The 23,126-nt window shown below is 49.4% G+C and overlaps 1 protein-coding gene across 1 annotated transcript; it reads right to left on the reverse strand.

Moving 5' to 3' along the window:
- Positions 1 to 7,775: 7,775 nt before the first annotated feature.
- Positions 7,776 to 18,729, reverse strand: LOC149437997 (lysosomal enzyme trafficking factor). Its single transcript, XM_089660358.1, has 2 exons — positions 18,572 to 18,729; positions 7,776 to 9,394 (listed from the first exon to the last, which is right to left on the reverse strand). Exon 2 carries the CDS (start codon positions 9,376 to 9,378, stop codon positions 8,980 to 8,982), a length of 399 nt encoding a protein of 132 aa, XP_089516484.1. The 5' UTR covers positions 9,379 to 9,394; positions 18,572 to 18,729; the 3' UTR covers positions 7,776 to 8,979.
- Positions 18,730 to 23,126: the final 4,397 nt, after the last annotated feature.

The following is a 23,126-nucleotide window of genomic DNA, read 5'->3' on the forward strand; positions in this document are numbered from 1 at the left end:
TATTCCCTTCCCCGCCACCAATTTTCTGTCAGGAAAACTTGTCAGGTGTGACTGGTATTGATAGAGGAAGGAGGCAGAAGAGAGAAATGTCACTTGGTGCTCTGGATTGAGATACGTACACACTATAGAGGGACATGCTTTGTTCATATTTTTTTTTTTTCATTTACAAAACTTGGTCTAAGGAGAGAAAAGAAAAAAAAAACACAGAATGTTTGCAAAAATTCTTTACTTTCACCTCTTTATCTTTTTTAATTCACATAATAAGGCATCTTCCCTTTTTAAGGACTGTGATTGAGACAGACGAGGCAGGTAAAGAACAAAACAGACAGGAGCCCCACCAACCTTCATTGTTCTACCGAAACCTCAGTGTACCCATCACTTACCTGCAGCAGTCGGCCATTTTGCTTAGCCGATTTATCCTGATTTCCTGTTATGAAACGGACAAGTAGTGAGGTGAAATCTCCCTAAAGAGGATATTGACTTTTTTTTTTTTATACAGCTAGAAAATGTAGAATTTGTCTTGTTTTAAGCCAGGGGTCTCAAACCGGCGGCCCTCCACTGTTGCAAAACTACAAGTCCCATCATGCCTCTGCCTTTGGGAGTCATGTATGTACCTGTCAATCTTGCAATGCCTCATGGGACTTGTAGTTTGACAACAGCTGGAGGGCTGCCAGTTTGACACCCGTGTTTTAAGCAAACACATATAGAGGAATTTACTGCTCCAGGAGGTCTTGCAGATCATCCACCAACCGTAGGCACATGCCTAATGAGTCCGTTCCTCCCCCAGGTATCCAAGTACAGAGAGGCCACACCTCCATCCTCCCCATGTCCAATACGCTTTGCTTGTAGTGCAAACTCACTACTAGACACTCCAATGCGTTTCACCCCAAAAAACTAAGCCCTCATTGGGGTGAAATGCATTGCAGTAGTAGGAGGAGGGGGTCTGGCAGTGAGGGATGGGTTACAGTCCAGCTTTGTTTGTATTACTTGCAATAAAGCCACTGCTGAAGGGACGCTTGTGTGACTGTTCTCCATAGCTCTCCAAAGCTCAGGTGCTAGCCCAGATTGTTGAGCTGTCCATACAGAAAAATCCGGAAGCTTGGACGGCTGCGCCCAGAAAAATTCAGCAACTGTTATTGGTACAATGCCATCTTCAAATACAGGATTTAGACAGTGTGTGGGCTGAAAGAAGTCAACACGTTTCATGCTATCTCAGCGTTTACTCATGTCAAGTCACAGATAAGTGCTGAGATGGTGTGAAACACGTTGATTTTTTTCTTCGACCCATACAGTGTCCAGATGGTACAACGTCTACAAATACAGCATCTAGACAGTGTGTGAGCTGAGGGGGAAAAAAAAAAGCCAACAAGTTTCATGCCATCCCAGCACTTACTCATGACTTGAGGAATATCATGAAAATACTTTTGAAGATGACGTATCAATAAAAGAAAAATATTTTTTTTTCAGAATTCAGCTGTCCAAGTTTCTGAAATTTTCTATAGGAATAAAGCTTGTCCACACGTTTCATGCAATCTCAGCGTTTACTCATATCAAGTCACGAATAAGTGCTGAGATGGTGTGAAACACGTTCACTTTCTTCTTCAGCCCATATAGTGTCCAGATGGTACGACGTCTTCAAATACAGCATTTAGACAGTGTGTGGGCTGAAAGAAGTCAACACGTTTCATGCGATCTCAGCGTTTACTCATGTCAAGTCATGAGTAAGTGCTGAGATGCTGGGAAACTCGTTGACTTTCTTCTTCAGCCCATAGTGTCCAGATGGTACGACATCGTCAAATACAGCATCTAAACAATGTGTGGGCTGAAGGAAACAGTCAAAGCGTTTCATGCTCAATGATCACTCGTGGCATGTTTTGAAGCATCTAGACAATGTGTGAGCTGAAAGAAGTCAACCCGTTTCATGCTATCTCAGTGTTTAGTCATTTCAAGTCACGAGTAAATGCTGAGATGGTGTGAAACACGTTGCCTTTCTGCCCCATACAATTTCCAGATGGTACGTCTTCAGATACGGCATCTAGACCATGTGTGGGCTGAAGGAAACATTCAAAGCGTTTCATGCTCAGTGTTCACTCGTGGCATGTTTTGAAGCATCTAGACAATGTTTGAGCTGAAGCAAAAAAGTCAACAAGTTTCATGCCATCTCAGCACTTACTCATGACTTGGAATATCATGAAAATACTTTTGAAGATGACATTGTATCAATAAAAAAGAATGAATTTTTCAGAGTGCAGCTGTCCAAGTTTCTGAAATTTTCTATAGGAATAAAGCTTGTCCACACATTTCATGCAATCTCAGTGTTTACTCATGTGAAGTCACGAATAAGTGCTGAGATGGTGTGAAACACGTTCACTTTCTTCTTCAGCCTATACAGTGTCCAGAGTATACGACCTCTTCAAATACAGCATCTAAACAATGTGTGGGCTGAAGGAAACAGTCAAAGCGTTTCATGCTCAGTGTTCACTCATGGCATGTTTTGAAGCATCTAGACAATGTGTGAGCTGAAGAAAAATAGTCAACAGGTTTCACGCCACCTCAACACTTATGACTTGAGGAGTATCATGAAAATACTTTTGACGATATTGTATCAATAAAAAAAAATTAATTTTTCAGAATGCAGCTGTCCAAGTTTCTGAAATTTTCTATAGGAATAAGGCTTGTAAACACGTTCATGCAATCTCAGTGTTTACTCATGTCAAGTCACGAGTAAGTGCTGAGATGGTGTGAAACATGTTGACTTTCTTCTTCAGCCCATACAGTGTCCACATGGTACATCTTCAAATACAGCATCTAGAAATGTGTGGGCTGAAGGAAACAGTTGAAGCGTTTCATGCTATGTTCACTCGTGGCATGTTTTGAAGCATCTAAACAATGTGTGAGCTGAAGAAAAATGTCAACAGGTTTCACGCCATCTCAGCACTTACTCATGACTTGGAGTATCATGAAAATACTTTTGAAGATGACATTGTATCAATAAAAAGGAATTAATTTTTCAGAGTGCAGCTGTCCAAGTCTCTGAAATTTTCTATGGCAATAAAGCTTGTTGGACGTTAAGAAAAAAAAAAAAAAAAAAGTGTAGCATCTTTGTGCTCACCCCTGCTGGGAATATGCGCCCTCATTTCCTGTCTCCAATGACAAGTGTCACCCCAAAGCCTGGACATGGGCAGGTGTTCTGGAACCCTTTCCATGTCATCTAAAGCATTTTGTTCCTGTACAACCCTAGAAAATGCTATGCTGGATGGCGGCTGCTGTTCTGGTGACAGGTACACTTTAATAAAAACATAGTAAAAGAAGTCATTAGTGCAATGTGGTGACAGATGTACGGGGCGGGCTCTCGTGAACCATAGCGCAGCACCGGACATGTCATCACTCAGAATTTACAGGTAGATCTCCGTATTTGTTCATGGATTATACAGATCATCGCTACACCTGTTGGGATTTGGTCGACAGACGGGCTTTCCTTTAGGTCTGCACCATATTACAATTTTTCCAAGAACCGTCAACACCCGTGAATCCTTATTCCCCTGCTCTTGTAATTGGCTTGCTGCTTTCTCAAGAAGTCTGCATTGAAACCAGGGGATCAACACAACCAGCATGAGCAGTAATGACACCCCTCGGATTCTGCTCATCACACATTTACTAGAATGTTTACCCACATTGATCCTCATTTCATGTCTCTATTGGGACTCTCCATCAATAACTTATATGCACCAGAGCTTCCCTTAGACCCAGGTCTCCAAACTATGGCCCTCCAGCTGTTGAGGAACTGCAAGTCCCATGAGGCCTCCAAACTATGGCCCTCCAGGTGTTGAGGAACTGCAAGTCCCATGAGGCCTCCAAACTATGGCCCTCCAGGTGTTGAGGAACTGCAAGTCCCATGAGGCCTTGCAAGACTCTGACAGCCACAGCCAAGAGGCAGAGACATGATGGGACTTGTAGTACTTCGACAGCTGGAGGGCCATAGTTTGGAGACCCGACTTATGCCGGCCATACATGGGTTAAAATTTGACTGATTTTTTTTTGTCCGAAAATCGGACCTAAGAATAATCAGCCGATTTTCGCTCTGTTAGTGGGTCAATGGTACTGGCCAATTTTCGTGGTTCCTCCCCTTTTTGGTGATCGGGCATGTTGGAAAATTCATGAAAAACGACTCCTTGATGGGCAAAGCGTACGGTTTTTCCGAAAAGAATATGCGCATGAGCTGTAACCTGGAAGGAACAGAAGTTTCGCCTGTTATAAAGGGGAAAACTTTGACTCAGTCGGACGATTGTCGAAATCATTAATGGCGCCATCGGATTAACGAGCGAACGACGTTTTCTATTTTCGGACGAAAAATCGTTCGGAATTCGACCCATGTATGGCCTGCATTAGACCCAAAGGGGGATATTTACTAAAACTGGAGAGTTCACAATCTGGTGCAGCTGTGCATGGGAGCCAATCGGCTTCTAACTTCAGCTTGTTCAGTTTAAGTGGTTCTAAAGCCTCCAGCTAGTGGTGCAACAAAATGAAAATTCTGGTGCCGAAAACAAAAATTCAAAATGCACTTGCCCGAAAACCGAAATGCAGTTTTTAAAAATGAATATAGATTTTTTGGAAAAAAATTCACTGATTAAGAAAAAAAAAAAAAAACAACAACAATGTATACCCCATTTTGTTGTAAAATATGAAGATGTTACGGCGAGTAAATAGATGCCCAACATGTCACACTTTAAAATTGCGCACACTCGTGGAATGGTGTGAAACTGCGGTACTTAAAAATCTCCATGGGTGACGCTTTAAAAATGTCTCCAGGTTAGCAGTGTAACGTTACAGAGGAGGTCTTGTGCGAGAATTACTGCTCCGACGTTCGTGGCGATACCTCACATGTGTGGTTTGAACACCATTTACATATGTGGGCATGGCTTACGTATGCGTTCACCACTACGTGCGAGCATGGGGGGGGGGGGGGGCACTTTAAACTTTTTTTTTTTTATCTAGTGGTTTTTGTATTTTTTTTTTTGCACTGTCCCTTTAAAAGTTTTAATCACTTCTATTCTTATTACAAAAACTGCACGCGTCCCTTTTGATAGAAATAGTGACAGGTCCTCTTTATGGAGAGATATGAGGTCAATAAGACATGATTAGTGACAGGTCCTCTTTATGGAGAGATATGAGGTCAATAAGACATGATTAGTGACAGGTCCTCTTTATGGAGAGATATGGGGTCAATAAGACATAATTAGCGACAGGTCCTCTTTATGGAGAGATATGGGGACAATGAGACATAATTAGTGACAGGTCCTCTTTATGGAGAGATATGGGGACAATACGACATGATTAGTGACAGGTCCTCTTTATGCAGACATCGGAGGGTCAATAAGACATGATTAGTGACAGGTCCTCTTTATGGAGACAGCGGGGGGTCAATAAGACATGATTAGTGACAGGTCCTCTTTATGGAGACATCGGGGGGTCAATAAGACATGATTAGTGACAGGTCCTCTTTATGGAGAGATATGGGGGGGTCAATAGGACCCCACATCTCTCCTCTACAATGTAAAGCATTGGATAAAAAAAAAAAAAAACACATTGATCTAATGCTTAAAAAAAAAAAAAAAGCCAGAAGTGACATCGCTCTGGTCCTCCAAGGGCATAGAGATGAGTGGAGGCCATCTTTCCTTCAGTCATCTCTATGCCCAGCGCCGGGACCATTCGATGGTTTCTCAGGTAAGCCTGAAAACTACCAAGCAGCGGCGGTTGGGCGGTGGGGTTTTTTCGGCACCTGTATCAGTGCTCTTTTTCATTTCGGCAAACGGCCAAAAGGGTGTTTTCGGCCGAAACATTTTTGGCCACCAAAATTTCGGTGCATCCCTACCTTAAGTTTTTTTTTTATCTTGACCACTTCCGGATCATCAAACTAGACTAGAACGCCTCAGTTTTGTGTTGGTGTCCACATTCCAGATTTTTCTTCACTTCCTGCCGGGTGAAATGAGCCTCTGATTGCAGCAAGAACTACACAGACGTTGTACTCCTTCCCCACTCCATCCAAAACACAGAAGGACCCCCTCCCCATCAATACCCTCACAGAGACATGCAGATCCGTGTGCTCAACACTTCACACGTAGACCTACAATTCAGGTTATTCATTTGGGCCTGTTTCAGGAGGCACCTTGTGAGGGATCCAGGGCCCCCTGGGAAGGCTACATCACCAGCGTATTCCGGGGACTTCCGACAACTTGTCTCCAGATCTCAGGGAAGTCCATAATACATTTCAGGCCTCATTCACGTGGATGTAGTTCAGCGTGGGGGGCCATGTTTACGCACATGTGGATGCACAGGTGTCCCGTGCAGTGGACACTCCCTTTCCTGTCAATTGGGATGCACCTAAATTTGACATCCGTGTGGGTGCAGGTCACATGATTGGTCACAGCAGGTCACATGGTACTGGCAACAGGGGCCGGTACAGAAATCAGTCATCAGCCGTGTCCAAGGTACGCGGCCAGTGACAGATCTCAAGCCGTTTATAACTCCGCCCCAAATTCCATCACCGATCTTGTCTCTAAATATCACCCAAACCGTCCTCTCCGCTCCACGCACGACCTCCTGCGCTCTCCCTGGTCTCCTCCTCCCATGCTCGTCTCCAGGACTTCTCCAGAGCTTCCCCCATCCTCTGGAACTCTCTACCCCAATTTATCAGACTGTCGCCTACTCTGCTCACTTTTAGGCGATCTCTGAAAACCGATCTCTTCAGGGAAGCCTATCCTGCCCTCAGCTAATAATGAAATCTTCTATTCCTCCTACCAGTCCATCCCCCACAGCTACTACCTTTTGTACCACTAGCCCCTCCCTCTTAGATTGTAAGCTCCCAGGATCAGGGCCCTCCTATCCCTCTTGTATTGAACTGTATTGTTGCTGTATTGTCTCCCGTTATATTGTAAAGCGCTGAGAAAACTGTTGGCGCCATAAATCCTGTATAATAATAATAATAATAATCTCGCCACAGCGCGGCCCTGCGGGCATGCACGTTCCACAATGGACGCCATATGGCGTCCACGCTGAGGGAGGAGCTGTTCGCCCAGCCGCCATCTAGCTACAGGCTGGGCGGCAACTGGTTAAAAAAGCAAAACGCACTGTGAAATCGCCCAATCCGCATAGATGGGAACCTAGCCATTGGGAGAGTCTCCCTCCATATTTGTCCTTTTTACCATTATCATTGAAAGTGAAAGTAAAAGTAAAATAAAATCACAAATTTCAGGTTCTCCCCAGAAATGTCCCCCAAGGAATTCCCTTAAATTTGCAGGGATTTCCTCTCACTTCCTGTTTTGGCTATTAGACAGGAAGTGAAATCTTCAAAAAGGGGACACAGATGGTGAAAAAGAAAAAAAAAAAATCTGATGGGTTTAAAAACAGGGGTGGGCAACTGTGGCCCTCCAGCTGTTGCAGAACTACAAGTCCCATGAGGCATTGCAAAACTGACAGTTACAAGCATGACTCCGAAAGGCAGAGGCATGATGGGACTTGTAGTTCACCAACAGCTGGAGGGCCACAGTTGCCCACCCCTGGTTTAAAACCAGTTATTACTATATCCAAAAAAAAAATAATATTTTTGCCTATAGTTCTACTTTAAGATTTGCCGACAACCACGGCCAATGATTTGATTTCTGACACTTATGTCAATTTTTTTTTTTTTAAGAACATTTTTTTATGGGGAAGCCGCCATCTACTTAACAGTCAGAGGCCCAGAGCCGCATAGAAAAAAAAAAAGAGAAGACAACTGACAAGATACAAAATGGGTTTACAGTAGGAGGATTCTTTGTCATTTCTGCGTAGAAAAGGAACGGCGTGGGAGATCTCATAGGAGGACACACATAGGAGATGTACAGATGGGGTGCAAGTTCTCCGTCTAAAAGGGCCGTCCTCAGGGCCGGATTTACAGTCAGCCACAGTGGGGCCGGTGCCTACAGGAGATGAAACGGCGGCTTCTCTCTGGACGGTAGTCGCAGCTCGGCCTTTTTCCGCCATCATCAGCAGGAATATCCATGTAAGAATTTTTTTCTCGCCCAGTGTCTGAAGATTCGGAGTCTGGTCAAGACCAAGAAAACCAGGACGTGTCCCATGGAAAAACAGTGATTCTGACAAAACGGGAGTCAATCAGGGCACCAGTTGTAAGGCACCAGGTTGCAGCGATGAATCGTTCCCTGGATGTTATACATTATAAAGTGACAATGCTCGTATCTAAGGGGAGGGTCCCCAAGGAGCACCGCCGCCGTCAAGAGCAGGAGGTTCCCAAGGAGCACCGCCACCGTCAAGGGCAGGAGGTCCCCAAGGAGCACCGCCACCGTCAATAGCAGGAGGTTCCCAAGGAGCACCGCCGCCGTCAAGGGCAGGAGGTCCCCAAGGAGCGCCGCCGCCAAGAACAGCCACTGAAGGGAGGGTCTCTAGCAGCTCAGCCGCTGTTGGCAGGGTGGGCCCCAGGAGCACAGCCGCCAATGACGAGGGCCCCAGGAGCACAGCCGCCAATGATGAGGGCCCCAGGAGCACAGCCGCCAATGACGAGGGCCCCAGGAGCACAGCCGAACCAGGAGCGCAGCCGCCAATGACGAGGGCCCCAGGAGCGCAGCCGCCAATGACGAGGGCCCCAGGAGCACAGCCGAACCAGGAGCGCAGCCGCCAATGACGAGGGCCCCAGGAGCGCAGCCGCCAATGACGAGGGCCCCAGGAGCGCAGCCGCCAATGACGAGGGCCCCAGGAGCGCAGCCGCCAATGACGAGGGCCCCAGGAGCGCAGCCGCCAATGACGAGGGCCCCAGGAGCGCAGCCGCCAATGACGAGGGCCCCAGGAGCGCAGCCGCCAATGACAAGTGAGGGTGCAAAAAGAGATTGCCTGTGAACCTTAAAAAGAGACTAAAAACGGGTCCTTCGGCCCACCCCTCTCCTGGATTTGTAGATCTCCTTCATCCACGGGTGTAGCCAGGCGACAGATCTAAGTGTCAATCAGCTGCAGTCTGCTAATCCGATTGGAGGCTTTGGTGAAGGACTGGTGACGATTGCACAGCACGGCCAGGCATATGGGGATGATGCAGTAGCCCACGGTGCGGGGGTCGGCCCTGGTGCAGGAATACAGGAAGAGGAACACCTGGAAGTAGGGCAGTAGGAAAAGGGCGGCCCAGAGCCAGAAGGGCAGAGAGAGGAGCCGCGCCTTCAGGGAGTGAGTCCACGAGGCCTCGCTGCTCTCCGGATCCTGCGGCTTCACCTGGACGTGCTCCAGGGCCAGTCTGTTGTACGTGTCGTTGATCTCAAAGACGTAGTAAAAGGCGGCAGCGCTGGCGAGGAGGTAGAGGGCGACTCCAATCCATCCCATCCTCTGTCGAAAGTTCATCATTCTCCATGCTCTGCGCCTGTGGGGACAAAACAGGTCATGTGATTAGCATACAGCGCTGTACCATTACCCACAATTCCTTCATTTATGGTGGGAACCCCTCATAATGGGCACAGCGGGTGTACAGACCCGGGAACTCGGCTGAGGGATGGAGGGAACCCCTCATAATGGGCAAAGCAAGCGTACAGACCTGGGAACCCCTCAATTGGCACAGCAGGTCTACAGATCCAGTAACTCAGCACAGGGATGGAAGGAACCCCTCATAATGGGCACAGCGGGTGTACAGACCCAGGAACTCGGCTGAGGGATGGTGGGAACCCCTCATAATGGGCACAGCGCATGTACAGACCCGGGAACTCGGCTGAGGGATGGTGGGAACCCCTCACAATGGGCACAGCGGGTGTACAGACCCGGGAACTCAGCACAGGGATGGAGGGAACCCCTCATAATGGGCACAGCAAGTCTACAGATCCAGTAACCCAGCACAAGGATAGTGGGAACCCCTCATAATGGGCACGGAGGGTGTACAGACCTGGGAACTCGGCACAGGGATGGAGGGAACCCCTCATAATGAGCATGGAGGGTGTACAGACCCGGGAACTCGGCATAGGGATGGAGGGAACCCCTCATAATGGGCACAGCAGGTGTACAGACCTGAGAATTAAGCACAGGGATGGTGGGAGCCTCTCATAATGGGCAGAGCAGGCATACAGACCCAGGAACTCAGCACAGGGATGGTGAGAACCTTCATAATGGCCACAGCGGGTGTACAGACCCAGGAGCTCAGCACAGGGATGGTGGGAACCCCTCAATGGACATAGCAGGTGTGCAGGCCAGTACTTCCAGGTACAGAGGGGCATGTGACAGTGCTGGGCCAATCAGTGCTGTCACCTGGGAAATCCACAGTCCTGTTTAAGTGAAGACTCCGATGTCATGTAGCCCACAAAGGAATTTGTATCTAAATGGCTGCATGTGATGGCGGGAGAGCCTATGGGAAGGCTGGGGTGGGAAGGTTGGGTAAGGCAGAGCCGTCCCCTGGCCCTTCATGGAAGAAGCACAGGTCCTCTTTGGGGAAGGCGGCTCCCAAGCAGATCTTTATCAAACAATCCCTCAACACAGCAGCCAGGAACAGGATGAGTCTGTCATCTGTCTCGTGAGCCGTGGCGTCACATGACCCGAGCAGTCACATGGTGTAACGGCCCGTTTCGCAAGATGGAAAGTTTATCCAGATCATCAAAGATCTAACCTCAGTGTAACAGACATTAGAAGCCAACTGAGCTGGCTGGGGGGGCAGGGAGGGCGACTCCGGCTTCAGCCTCATATACACTTTTTTGGGGTTGGAGTTTGTACGGTTCAGTAAAAAAGTCTTTTTTTTTTTTTGCATCTTTTATGTGGTCAGTGTCTGATGGAAGAGGAGTTCCCCGCCAACAAACCCAGATATGACCCCGGCCATCTTTAACCCTTTTGCTTCCATATTTTTGCACAAGTCTTTAAAAACGCAGTTGTTTACCTGTTAACTGTATTTCCAGGAATCTTCCAGGACAGCTTCACATGAGATATGAGATAGGCTCCTCCCACCAGATTCACTTTTTTTTAATAAAATAGCCTCTCCATCCCTGAGTCTTCAGTGTAGAAATAGAACCGAAGGTCCAGGATAGAGCACAAATATAACTGTGGCCAACAATATGTGTACAGTCCATACATGACCCACCACCAGATCACAACTGTACTCCAAGTCAGGAGGGAACTACACTGTCCTGGAAGATTCCTGGAAATACAGTTAACAGGTAAAGAACTGCGTTTTCCCGAGTCATCTTCCAGGACAGAATAGGAATACGTACATTAGGGTGGGACTGCTGCTTGCAAGACCTTCCTGCCAAATGACTGTTCTTTGTTGGAGATCAGGTCTAACCGGTGGTGTCTGGCAAATGTGCTGAAGCTTGACCGTGTTGCAGCCCTGCAGATCTGTCCAGGGGAGGCTCCAGCTTTCTCTGCCCATGTAGCTGGGGTGGCCCTAGGTGAATGAGCCTTCAAGCCAGATGGTGGCGTTAGTGCCGAGGTTTTGGATCCTTCGGAAGTAGCTTCCTTTAGCCACCTTGCAACAGTGCCTTTAGAGGCTTTGGAACAAGACAAAGAGGCTGGACAAATTTCTCCACTCCTTTGGGCGCTCGATGTACTCAAGTAGGCATCTTCTTACATTGAAATCGTTATGGTCTCCTTCCTTGGTGATGCTTGAGGTCCCACACAATGATGGTGGCTCAAAAGGAACAGCTCTAAGAAACGGGAGCCAAAGTCCTAAACAGGGCATTTGGATGTACATGGGTTTCTACATCTAGCGATGTTGGTCTGCTAAGCAAGTGCAGATGTCCCTTCAGATGAACCACAATGGTTCTTCCTTAGGTTTCCCTCTGCCCAAACTAAGAGGGTTTCTGCCAGTTCCATTAGTTTAGGTGACCTTGTGCCTCCTTGTGAGTTTTGGTATGCGATTGTGGTCATGTTGTTCGACAAGACTTGAATCTCTTTCCCTATTTATTTTTTTCTGGAAGGCCTTAAAAATCTGCCAAATCTTGAAACTTCTCAGAACTGCTCCTAAGTCCCAGACAGGGCATTTGGATGTACATGGGTTTCTACATGTAGCGATGTTGGTCTGCTAAGCAAGTTCAGATGAACCACCATGACCGACCTTAGGTTTCCCTCTGCCCAGACTAAGAGTTTCTGCCAGTTCCATTAGTTTAGGTGACCTTGTCCCTCCTTGTCGGTTTACATACACAATTGTTGTCATGTTGTTCGACAAGACTCTAATCTCTTTCCCTATTTATTTTTTCCTGGAAGGTCTTAAGTGCTTTGAAAACTGCCAATTCTTGAAACTTCTTAGAACTGTTCCGTGTACATCCAAATGCCCTGTCTGGGACTTGGGAACGGATCTAAGAAGTTTCAAGAATTGGCAGTTTTCAAAGCACTTAAAGGCCTTCCAGGAAAAAATAAATAGGGAAAGAGATTTGAGTCCTGTCGAACATGACAACAATTGCGTACCTAAACCAACAAGGAGGCCTAAGGTCACCTAAATGAATGGAACTGGCAGAAACCCTCCTAGTCTTGGCAGAGGGAAACCTAAGGTTGATAGTGGTGGTTCATCTGAACTTGCTAGGAGACCAACATCGCTAGATGTAGAAACCCATGTACATCCAAATGCCCTGTCTGGGATTTGGGGTTTCTACATCTAGCGATGGCCCTCAGGAGTCTGATTACCAGGGAATCCTCTGCTACCTTTAATTCCAGGAAATTAGCCAACGGAGTTACTTGGACCTCAAGTGTGTTAGCCCCTAGGTTCTTATCTGCTCCTGCTTGTAGAAATACAAATACTGTCGTAATAGGTGTCCCTGGCAACCAGTTTTCCACATTTTGCCATAAATGGTGTTTGTGGACTTTTTCTGCCCACTTAAAAATGGTGACGACCACCTTCTCCGATAATCCTTTTCTGGCTAGCCTTTGCTGCTCAGAAGCCAAGTTGCGAATGACAGCTTCTCCGGGTGTGGGTGTAACACCTCTCCCTTTATTAGTAGGTCCTTCCTGGGTGGTATCCATGGATTCGTTAAGCTCAACTTCTTCAGAAAGGAAAACCATGGCCTTTTTGGCCAAAATGGAGCAATTAGGATGACTTTGGCACAAGACATCTGCATCTTCTGTACGACTCTTGGTAGTAGTCTGAGGGGTGTAAAGGAGGTCTCTACCCATGTCTGAGCCAATGTGTCTGTGCTTTGAGGGTCTCTTTGAAGGCAGAAATACTTCCTTAGTTTCGCGTTCCTTCTGTTGGAGAAAAGGTCTATAGGAGTGCCCATCTGCTGCAGACTTGGGCAAACGTGTGGCTGAGGCACCACTTCGATGGGCTGACTTCTCTACTTAGTTGGTCTGCTAGCAAGTTCAGATGGCCCTTCAGATGAACCACCATGACTGACCTTAGGTTTCCCTCTGCCCAGAATAAGAGGGTTTCTGCCAGTTCCATTAGTTTAGGTGACCTCATGCCACCTTGTCTGTTTAGGTACACGATTGTTGTCATGTTGTTCGACAGGACTTGAATCTCTTTCTCCATTTATTTTTTCCTGGAAGGCCGTAAGCGCTTTGAAAACTGCCAATTCTCTGAAATTTGAGGAGCTTCTTACAGTCTCTGGGTCCCATTTGCCTTGACTGCAAAGTAAAACAAAAAGAAAGCGCACCAACCTTTACTTCAGTAATCCATAATTTTATTAAATTCAGAATAATACTCACAAACAACGAAGTAAATCAAGCATACAAGTCCTCAATGGAACTTTAAAAGTGTGAAGCCGGTGAAAGTCACATCGTAGGGGTAGATCCACAGAGTACGGCTGACACGTTTCGAAAAGGGTCCCTTCTTCATCAGAGCTTTTTGTTTCACTTTGCAGTACTGGTCGGGCTTCCCCAGCCTTGCTTAGAGCTGCACAACCTTATATGCATTGGTGGTCGAATTTTTCAAGTTCTGGTTCCATCCATGCACCCTAGCTCTGGGTCATAGAGCGCAGGAGAGGTTGTTTCTGGTTCTACTCCCATTTGCCTTGAGCCAGACAGCCCTTCATACTCGCACCCCCACGCGCTTGCATCGGTTGTGATTTATGTTGGATTGGATTGTTTCCATCTCCTTCCATGTTCCAACTTTGGTATGTTGCTTCACCAGCTCAGCGACTCCCTCACTTTGTGCGTGAGGCGAATGCTGGAGTCCAGAGAGGTTTGGCTGGTGTCCCAGAGGGAGAGAACATGATTCTGTATTGTCCTGGCGTGCAGTTGCGCCCATTTTATTCCAGGTATGGCTGCAGTCATTCATCCGGTAAGCTTCATGGCATCGCTGACTGTAGAGTCTGATGCCTCCCGAAGACTCTGTGTTTTGTTGCAGTTTGAGAGCCTTTTCTGGTGTCGGCTATAAAACAGGCGCTTGTTGAATCCAGAATATATCCCAAATATGCAATTCTGTTGGAAAGCACTAGCTGTGATTTTTCTGCATTAACCACTTCCCCCACTTCCAGTCCGGACGCTTTCACCCCCCTTCCGGTCCGGGCGCTTTCACCCCCCTTCCGGTCCGGACGCTTTCACCCCCCTTCCGGTCCGGACGCTTTCACCCCCCTTCCGGTCCGGACGCTTTCACCCTCCTTCCGGTCCGGACGCTTTCACCCTCCTTCCGGTCCGGACGCTTTCACCCTCCTTCCGGTCCGGACGCTTTCACCCTCCTTCCGGTCCGGACGCTTTCACCCTCCTTCCGGTCCGGACGCTTTCACCCTCCTTCCGGTCCGGACGCTTTCACCCCCCTTCCGGTCCGGACGCTTTCACCCCCCTTCCGGTCCGGACGCTTTCACCCCCCTTCCGGTCCGGACGCTTTCACCCCCCTTCCGGTCCGGACGCTTTCACCCCCCTTCCGGTCCGGACGCTTTCCCCCCCCTTCCGGTCCGGACGCTTTCCCCCCCCTTCCGGTCCGGACGCTTTCACCCCCCTTCCGGTCCGGACGCTTTCCCCCCCCTTCCGGTCCGGACGCTTTCACCCCCCTTCCAGTCCGGACGCTTTCACCCCCCTTCCAGTCCAGACCAATTTTCAGCTTTCAGCGCTATCACACTTTGAATGACAATTGCGCGGTCATGCAACACTGTACCCATATGAATTTTTTAGCATTTTTTTCCCCAGACAGATAAAACTTTATTTTGGTGGTATTTATTCACCACTGGGATTTTTATTTTTTTTTTGCTATATAAATGAAAAAGTCCAAAAATTCTGAAAAAAAAAAATTATAAAATTTTGCAAATAAATAATCTTTCTTCATAAATCTTGGCCAAAATGTATTCCGTTATCTTTTTAGCAAAAAAAAAAAAACCCAAATTAGTTTATAACCAAAAAATAATTTTTTTTACATTTTTATTTTTTTTAACATACGGTCACCCTACCATGGTGACACTGTACTACTTGTGGGGGGTGATGATTTTTTTTTTTTTTACACCGATTGCTTTTACACCCATAAAGGCTGCAAAAGCAATAATTTCTTCTTCTGTGGCTGCATTCTTGCAGCCATTGAGAAATACTGTGAGAGCTGTAATTGGTCACAGCTTGTCACATGGTACAAGGCTGTTGTGAATAGCCCTGTACCATGTGACCTCTGTGATCATCCACAAATTTCACACGTAGTAAGCAATGTCAGAAGTGACATCTTGCTTACACCTATTCGTGTGATCACCGATTAGCCAATCAGGGATCACATGATCAGGACCTCACACAGAGGTCCCGTAGAGCGATCGGTGTTCGGCACCGAATTGCGGTGCCGCGCGCTCCCAGGGAACGCACACAAATCAAAATGGCGGGCGCCGTTTATGACCGACAACCCGCCCCTGCACTACCACCGTGCGGCCATTTATATACAGTTCCCGGACAGGAAGTGGTTAATTAGCCGGCCTAGGTCTGTCAAGAAAGAGATTGTATTTGCCACGTGACTTTCTAGCACCTCTTCTGAGTCTGCGAACAAAAGGAAGTCATCCAGGTAGGGGATAATGTTTATTCCCTTCAACCTTAAGCTTTGTAGTCCTTCCGCTAGGACCTTCAGGAATATCCTTGGGGCTGAGGACAGACCATAGGGAAGGGCGTTGAACTGAAAAAAACATGGTCTTCTTGGGCTCTTTTGGATCGAACCTCAAAAACTTTGTCGAGTCGTCCCTTATTGGGATATGAAGGTATGCATCTAGGTCCATTGACACCATGAACACTCCATGGGAAAGGATTTCGTTCACTTTGTAGATTTTCTCCATGCAAAACTTTTTTTTTTTATTTTTTTTCAGTTTGAGTATCATTCTGTACTTTCCTGAGGGCTTCCTCCTCAGGAAGAGATGGGAGTAGAACCCCTTTTTCTTTCTTCCTCCCCCAACAGACTGACTACATTCTGTTGACGCATCTCTTCAAAGAGGTTCACGAGTGCCCTTGGCGGTAGGGGCGGGGCGCAAAAAAATCTGTTGGGGGGGGAATTGCAAAATTCTATCCTGTAGCCATTCTGAATTACGTCTACGATGAATGCATTCTGGGTAGTCTGTAGCCATTGTGTGTGGAAGTGTCCCAGCCTTCCACCTGGCTCCTTCAGTCATTTGTATTGGGTTTATCCTGGTTGTGGTTGAAGAGGAACCCTCCTATTTCCTTTCCTTGTAACCGGCGAGGGTGTCCTCGTCCAGGAGGCCTCTGTACCTCCCGTCCAGGAGGCCTCTGTACCTCCCGTCCAGGAGGCCTCTGTACCTCCCGTCCAGGAGGCCTCTGTACCTCCCGTCCAGGAGGCCTCTGTACCTCCCGTCCAGGAGGCCTCTGTACCTCCCGTCCAGGAGGCCTCTGTACCTCCCGTCCAGGAGGCCTCTGTACCTCCCGTCCAGGAGGCCTCTGTACCTCCCGTCCAGGAGGCCTCTGTACCTCCCGTCCAGGAGGCCTCTGTACCTCCCGTCCAGGAGGCCTCTGTACCTCCCGTCCAGGAGGCCTCTGTACCTCCCGTCCAGGAGGCCTCTGTACCTCCCGTCCAGGAGGCCTCTGTACCTCCCGTCCAGGAGGCCTCTGTACCTCCCGTCCAGGAGGCCTCTGTACCCCACCAGACAGCCGGAGTGAAAATAAAACGGGGGTAGTGTCAGTCCTGGCTGGAGGAAACACCGATACTGAAGACCCCCAGGGATGGAGAAGCTATTTATTAAAAACGTGGGTCAGGTGGGAGGAGCCTCTCATGTGAAGCTGTCCTGGAAGATGACCTGGGAAAAATCATTTTAGGCCTGATGATTATGTAAAACCTCCATTTTATATGCATGGTCAGCCTGAGGAGGAACCGCGCCCCGACACTGGCGGTGCCCGGAAGGGACCGCAGCCCCCACACTGGCGGTGCCCGGAAGGGACCGCAGCCCCCACACTGGCGGCGCCCGGAAGGGACCGCAGCCCCCACACTGGCGGCGCCCGGAAGGGACCGCAGCCCCCACACTGGCGGCGGCCGGAGGAAGGGCAAAGAATGACGGGTTCTCTTTAAGGAGACATCAGGGGTCTGGAAAAGACCCTGGGGTGCAGCTCACGCTCCGTTAGTGCGGTTTTACATGTCACTTCCAGGTTTTTAGGTGGGGGGGGAAAATCAGTAAATGAACATTCGTCGATCTTCTCCCTCTTCTCTAACCAGCAGCACCCACTAGTCCAGTCCTGATGTGTCGATCGCAGGAAATATGGCAGCTGCTGGGTGTGTGTATACCTCCCTCCCCTCCCCAGGACTAGGTGCAGCGGTGGCAGTCACCATGTCAGTGAAGACCAAGGCTACGTCTCCCCCCCCCCCCCCCCCATGTACTTGGTGGGTTACAGTTACATGGCTGGAGTAGAAGATCCTGTCCCCTGCCAGCCTACCGTACAGAAGGCCCCCCCCGTTCTCTGTGTGGAAGCAGTAGTCTCTCTGCAGAGGTCCAACGTACCCCCTTAATAATTCAGTTATAACCTTCCAATCAGCAAAACTCATTCTCTCTGCTGATTGGAGATCTGTAGGTCTGATTCATTAGGAGGAATACTGGACCCCTGCAGAGAGACCACTGCTTCCACACAGATCAGTCATCTCATGAGTGCCCAACGTGGGACCGTCTGTATTGGTGACCTCCTGGGGGCCCCGTCCATGTCGGCAATCCCCTGGGGGCCCCACCTGTATCTGGGGGACCCGTCCACGATCTCCTAGGGGCCCCCCATCTGTATCTGGGGGACCCATCCACGATCCCCTGGGGGCCCCATCTGTGTCGGTGATCCCCTGGGGGCCCCATCTGTGTCGGTGATCCCCTGGGGGCCCCATCTGTATCTGAGGGTCCCGTCCGTGTCGGTGATCCCCTAGGGGCCCCATCTGTATCTGAGGGTCCCGTCCGTGTCGGTGATCCCCTAGGGGCCCCATCTGTTTCAGCAATCGCCTGAGGGCCCCATCTCTATCTGCGATCTCCTGGGTACCCTATCTGACCCTCCGTTCCACACACAGTGCAATCTGATTGTACAATCACCTCCAGATCTACTAATATGAATCCAATGGGCCGCCCATAGATTGTCAGTCTCTGCAGAAGATCGTACAATCTGATTGCATCATATGTGGGGAGCTGAGACCTGATTGGCTGCTATATGTCACAAACACATACAAGCCCCCCTCCCCTACACACAGCCGCACCTCCCCCATTACCTGTCTCTCCCGCTCTCGGTGCCCCTCTGCCGGTCTGTCCGCCACTCCACTCCGCTCTCACCTCCCGCACTTCCCTCTCATCTCTGCCCTCATGGGAGATTCCCGACGCCGGACCGGAAGTGGCGAAACCACGGCGGCCATCTTTACTGTGGGCGGAAGAACTTCCTCTTCTCTGAGAGGAGCCCTTTTTCTGGCATCGCCTTTCTCAGTAAGAGCAGCGGCCACACCTCCCTGCGCCCTCCACCAATAGGCAGTCAGGATGTGGAGGCTGTGAAGAGGAAGTGATGTCAGGCGCGGCTGAGACCGATACTTCCGTGTAATCTTTGTAACGAGAAGCTGGTGGGCGTTGTTAGGTAATGGCCCCCTATATGTGCGATACATAGCACCGTGTGTAGTCCTGATGGCAGCTTCTCATCACCCCGAGATTTATATACTGAGGGAAGCCTGAGGGCAATGTCGGTTCTGAACTTCTGATTGGCCTAGCACTGTCTCGTGGGAACAGTCACATGATCCTCCATAACCGGAAGTACTGGCCACTTCCTTTAGCGCCAATAAAGGGCGGGGATTATGGAATCCTTGTGCTGGCCTACAGCGCTCCCTCTACTGGCGGCTCCGCTAATCTACAGAACTCCCCCTACTGGTGGCTCCGCCAAACTACAGAGATTCCTCTACTGGCGGCTCCACCAAACTACAGAGCTCCCTCTACTGGCGGCTCCACCAAACTACAGAGCTCCCTCTACTGGCGGCTACGCCAAACTACAGAGCTCCCTCTACTGGCGGCTCCACCAAACTACAGAGCTCCCTCTACTGGCGGCTCCGCCAAACTACAGAGCTCTCTCCACTGGCGGCTCCGCTAATCTAAAGCGCTCCCCCTAGTGGCGGTTCCGCTAATCTACAGAGTTCCTTTTACTGGTGGCTCCGCCAATCTACAGAGCTCCCCCTACTGGCGGCTCCGCCAAGCTGCAGCGCTCCCTCTACTGGTGAATCTACAAATCTCTTTATTTTACACAGTAACACAAATATGGAAGAACAACGCTGTAAAGATGGGAAAACAATTGCACAAACATAAGTGATGGATGAAAATACCTCCTACTGAAGTGTGACCGGGCTGTGGACGTTGCATAAATATACGTTGGAAGCAGAAATAAAAAAGCTTCAGATAAATACATTGAACATGTTTTTTCAACAGACTAGCTCCCCTGACAGTGACATGGCAGCTCAGCTCTCCCCTCCCCCATCCACAGTAGTAACTCAGCAGCTCAGCTCTCCCCTCCCCCATCCATAGTAGTAACTCAGCAGCTCATCCTTCCCTTCCCCAAAAGCTCAGCTTCCCCAGTATTGACTCAGCAGATCGGCTTCCCCAGAAACTCAGCTCCGCCTTCCCCCCTTCCATCAGTGACTTGGCAGCTCAGCCCCCCCCCCCATCCCTCTTCCCCAGAAGTTCAGCTCCCCCTTTCCCCCTCCCATCAGTGACTTGACAGCTCAGCTCCCCCATCCCCAGAAGCTCAGCTCCCCCATCCCCCTTCCCCAGAAGCTCAGCTCCCCCTTCCCATCAGTGACTTGACAGCTCAGCTCCCCCTTCCCATCAGTGACTTGGCAGCTCAGCTTCCCCTTCCCATCAGTGACTTGGCAGCTCAGCTCCCCCATCCTCTTTCCCCAGAAGCTCAGCTCCCCCTTTCCCCCTCCTATCAGTGACTTGGCAACTCAGCTCCCCCTTTCCCCCTCCCATCAGTGACTTGACAGCTCAGCTCCCTCATCCCCAGAAGCTCAGCTCCCCCATCCCCCTTCCCCAGAAGCTCAGCTCCCCCTTCCCATCAGTGACTTGACAGCTCAGCTCCCCCTTCCCATCAGTGACTTGGCAGCTCAGCTTCCCCTTCCCATCAGTGACTTGGCAGCTCAGCTCCCCCATCCTCTTTCCCCAGAAGCTCAGCTCCCCCTTCCCCCCTCCTATCAGTGACTTGGCAACTCAGCTCCCCCATCCCCCTTTCCCAGAAGCTCATCTCCCCATCCCCCTTCCCCAGCAGTGATTCAGCAGCTCAGCTCCCCCTTCCCAAGCGCTGACTCAGCAGGTCAGCTCACCATTTTGCAAGTGGGCATCTGAGCTGCTGCATCAATGCTGGAAGGGTGAGCTGAGCTGCCGAGTCATTGCTGGGAAAGGAAGGGGGCTGAGATGTGGAGTCACTGCTGGGGGGGAATGGTGAGAGCAAATCTGCTGAGTCACTGTTGGGGAAGGGGGGCACCTGAGCTGCTAAGTCACTGGAAGAGGGGGAGCCGAACTTGCCTGGCCCACGAGTCAGGGCAATGGATGCTTCCATCAAAGGCTTCTGGGACCCTTTCAGATCCTTTGATTTGATTGAAGACGGGGGGGGCGGTATGATTTTATTTGTGGTGACAGAACAGATGACCACACCCCAGAAATGTCCACTTCATGTATAATGAGTATTGTATGAGCTGCTCATATGAGCATATTAGTGAGGTGGCTGCCTTATGAATTCTCACCATTAGAGGGCAGCATTGTACTGCTCATAAAATGTAGGTTTGTTGATAAGTCATGATTGTCTCAATGGTGACCCCTTGTGGTAAAATTGTATATGACTTCCAGCTGCTTTAAACCCATTCAAGGGGGGGGGGGGTCACTATTGCTGACCTACTTATTTGTTTGGCTGTTTATCAGACCCACCCCTCTGCAAGGATCCAGAACAAGTAGGTGGGTGAATTAAGTCAGAGTAAGTGCCCGGTCACACTGGTACCGCATGCGATTTGTAAATCATACGGAAAGTCGCACCCTATTGTCCGCAATTCCAGCGTTCATATCGGTGCGGTTCCGACTTGGTCAGATGTCCTGCGAATCGCACCTCAAATCGGCAGGTCATCCGACTTTGAAATTGTGCGACTTCACTGTAAGTCACACAATTTCAACGTCAGGATTGGTGTGACCGGGGTATTAAGTCAACAGTTTTAATGTGCATGCATGTTCTGGGTTAGCGACTCCAAATCCCATGTGACAGCCAGGGAACAAGCATTTGCACAATGGGAACTGGAGCCTCTGGGGGGACCAGAACATAATCTGGCACAGCTCAGCACAGAAACCAATCGGCTTCCAGGTTTTATTGCCAAAGCTTAACTAAACAAGCTGAAGGTAGAAGCTGATTGGCTCCCATGCTCAGCTGCACCAGATTCTGCCTGCTCCAATTTTAGGCTGTGGTGTGGAACACTGCATGTGATTTGCGCAGGAATCGCACCACTTTCCTGTGCATGTCGCATGCGGTATCTGTGCGGTGCGGTTTGAGCCATACATTTTGATATGACTCAAAATCGCATCGCAGCCGCCCCAAAAAGGTGCAGGGCCCTTTTTTTTTTGCACATGATTTGCATCACATGGGTGTTCTCACCCGTGCAATCTGATTTCTGGCAATCGCACTGCGTTTTGTGATCTGTTTCTGGGTTGCATTCATTTATCATTGACATGGGATGTGGTGGAACGGGAGATTCCCATCATGGATGTGCAGCCGACAAATCTGCAGCAACTGCGTGATGCTATCATGTCAATACGGAGCAAAATCTCTGAGGAACGTTTCCAACACCTTGTAGAATCTACACCACGAAGAATGAAGGCAAAACGAGGTCCAACCCGGGACTGGCAAGGTGGACCTCATAAAGTGGCCGGTGAGTGTATCCAGGGGTGGACTGACAACTCATGGGGCCCACAGGCAATAGGGGATCATGGGGCCCCTGTGTCCTTGCCCAATATCAAAAAAGCCTATGAAAAAGGTTCCAGGGGCATCTCATGGGGCTCCCTACTGACCCCGGGCCCTCAGGCAGTGCCCGAGTTTTCAAATAGTCAGTCCGCCCCTGAGTGTATCTCTCCCTTTTTCTATCCAAAATGAATAAAAAAAAGTTCTGCCTTTAGTTCTACAAAGTGGTAGGTCATGTCACATGACAGAGTGGGGTCAGCGCATGCTGAAGCGCACAGTGTGCAGAAGTCGCCAACTGTCTGCAGAGTCAATAGCTAAAGACCTCCAAACTTGGTGTGGCCTTCAGATGAGCCCAACAACAGTACGTAGAGAGCTTCATGGAATGGGTTTCCATGGCCGAGCAGCTGCATCCAAGCCTTCCATCACCAAGTGGAATGCAAAGGGTCGGATGCCGTGGTGTAAAGCACGCTGCCACTGGACTCTAGAGCAGTGGAGATGTGTTCTCTGGAGTGACCAATCACACTTCTCTGTCTGGCAATCCAATGGACGTGTCTGGGTTTGGCGGTTGCCAGGAGAACGGTATTTGCCTGACTGCATTGTGCCAAGTGTAAAGTTTGGTGGAGGGGGGATTATGGTATGGAGTTGTTTTTCAGGGGTTGGGCTTGGCCCCCTAGTTCCAGTGAAGGGAACTCTTAAGGCAACATTTTGGACAATTTCATGCTCCCAACTTTGTGGGAGGAGTTTGGGGATGGCCCCTTCCTGTTCCAACATGACTGCCCACCAGTGCACAAAGCAAGGTCCATAAAGACATGGAGGAGCCAGTTTGGGGTGGAGGAACTTGACTGTCCTGCACAGAGTCC

Source organism: Staurois parvus, unplaced genomic scaffold (genome assembly GCF_062004578.1).
Source record: "Staurois parvus isolate SC_StPar_1 unplaced genomic scaffold, SC_StPar_1.0 ptg001230l, whole genome shotgun sequence".
NCBI lineage: Eukaryota > Metazoa > Chordata > Amphibia > Anura > Ranidae > Staurois > Staurois parvus.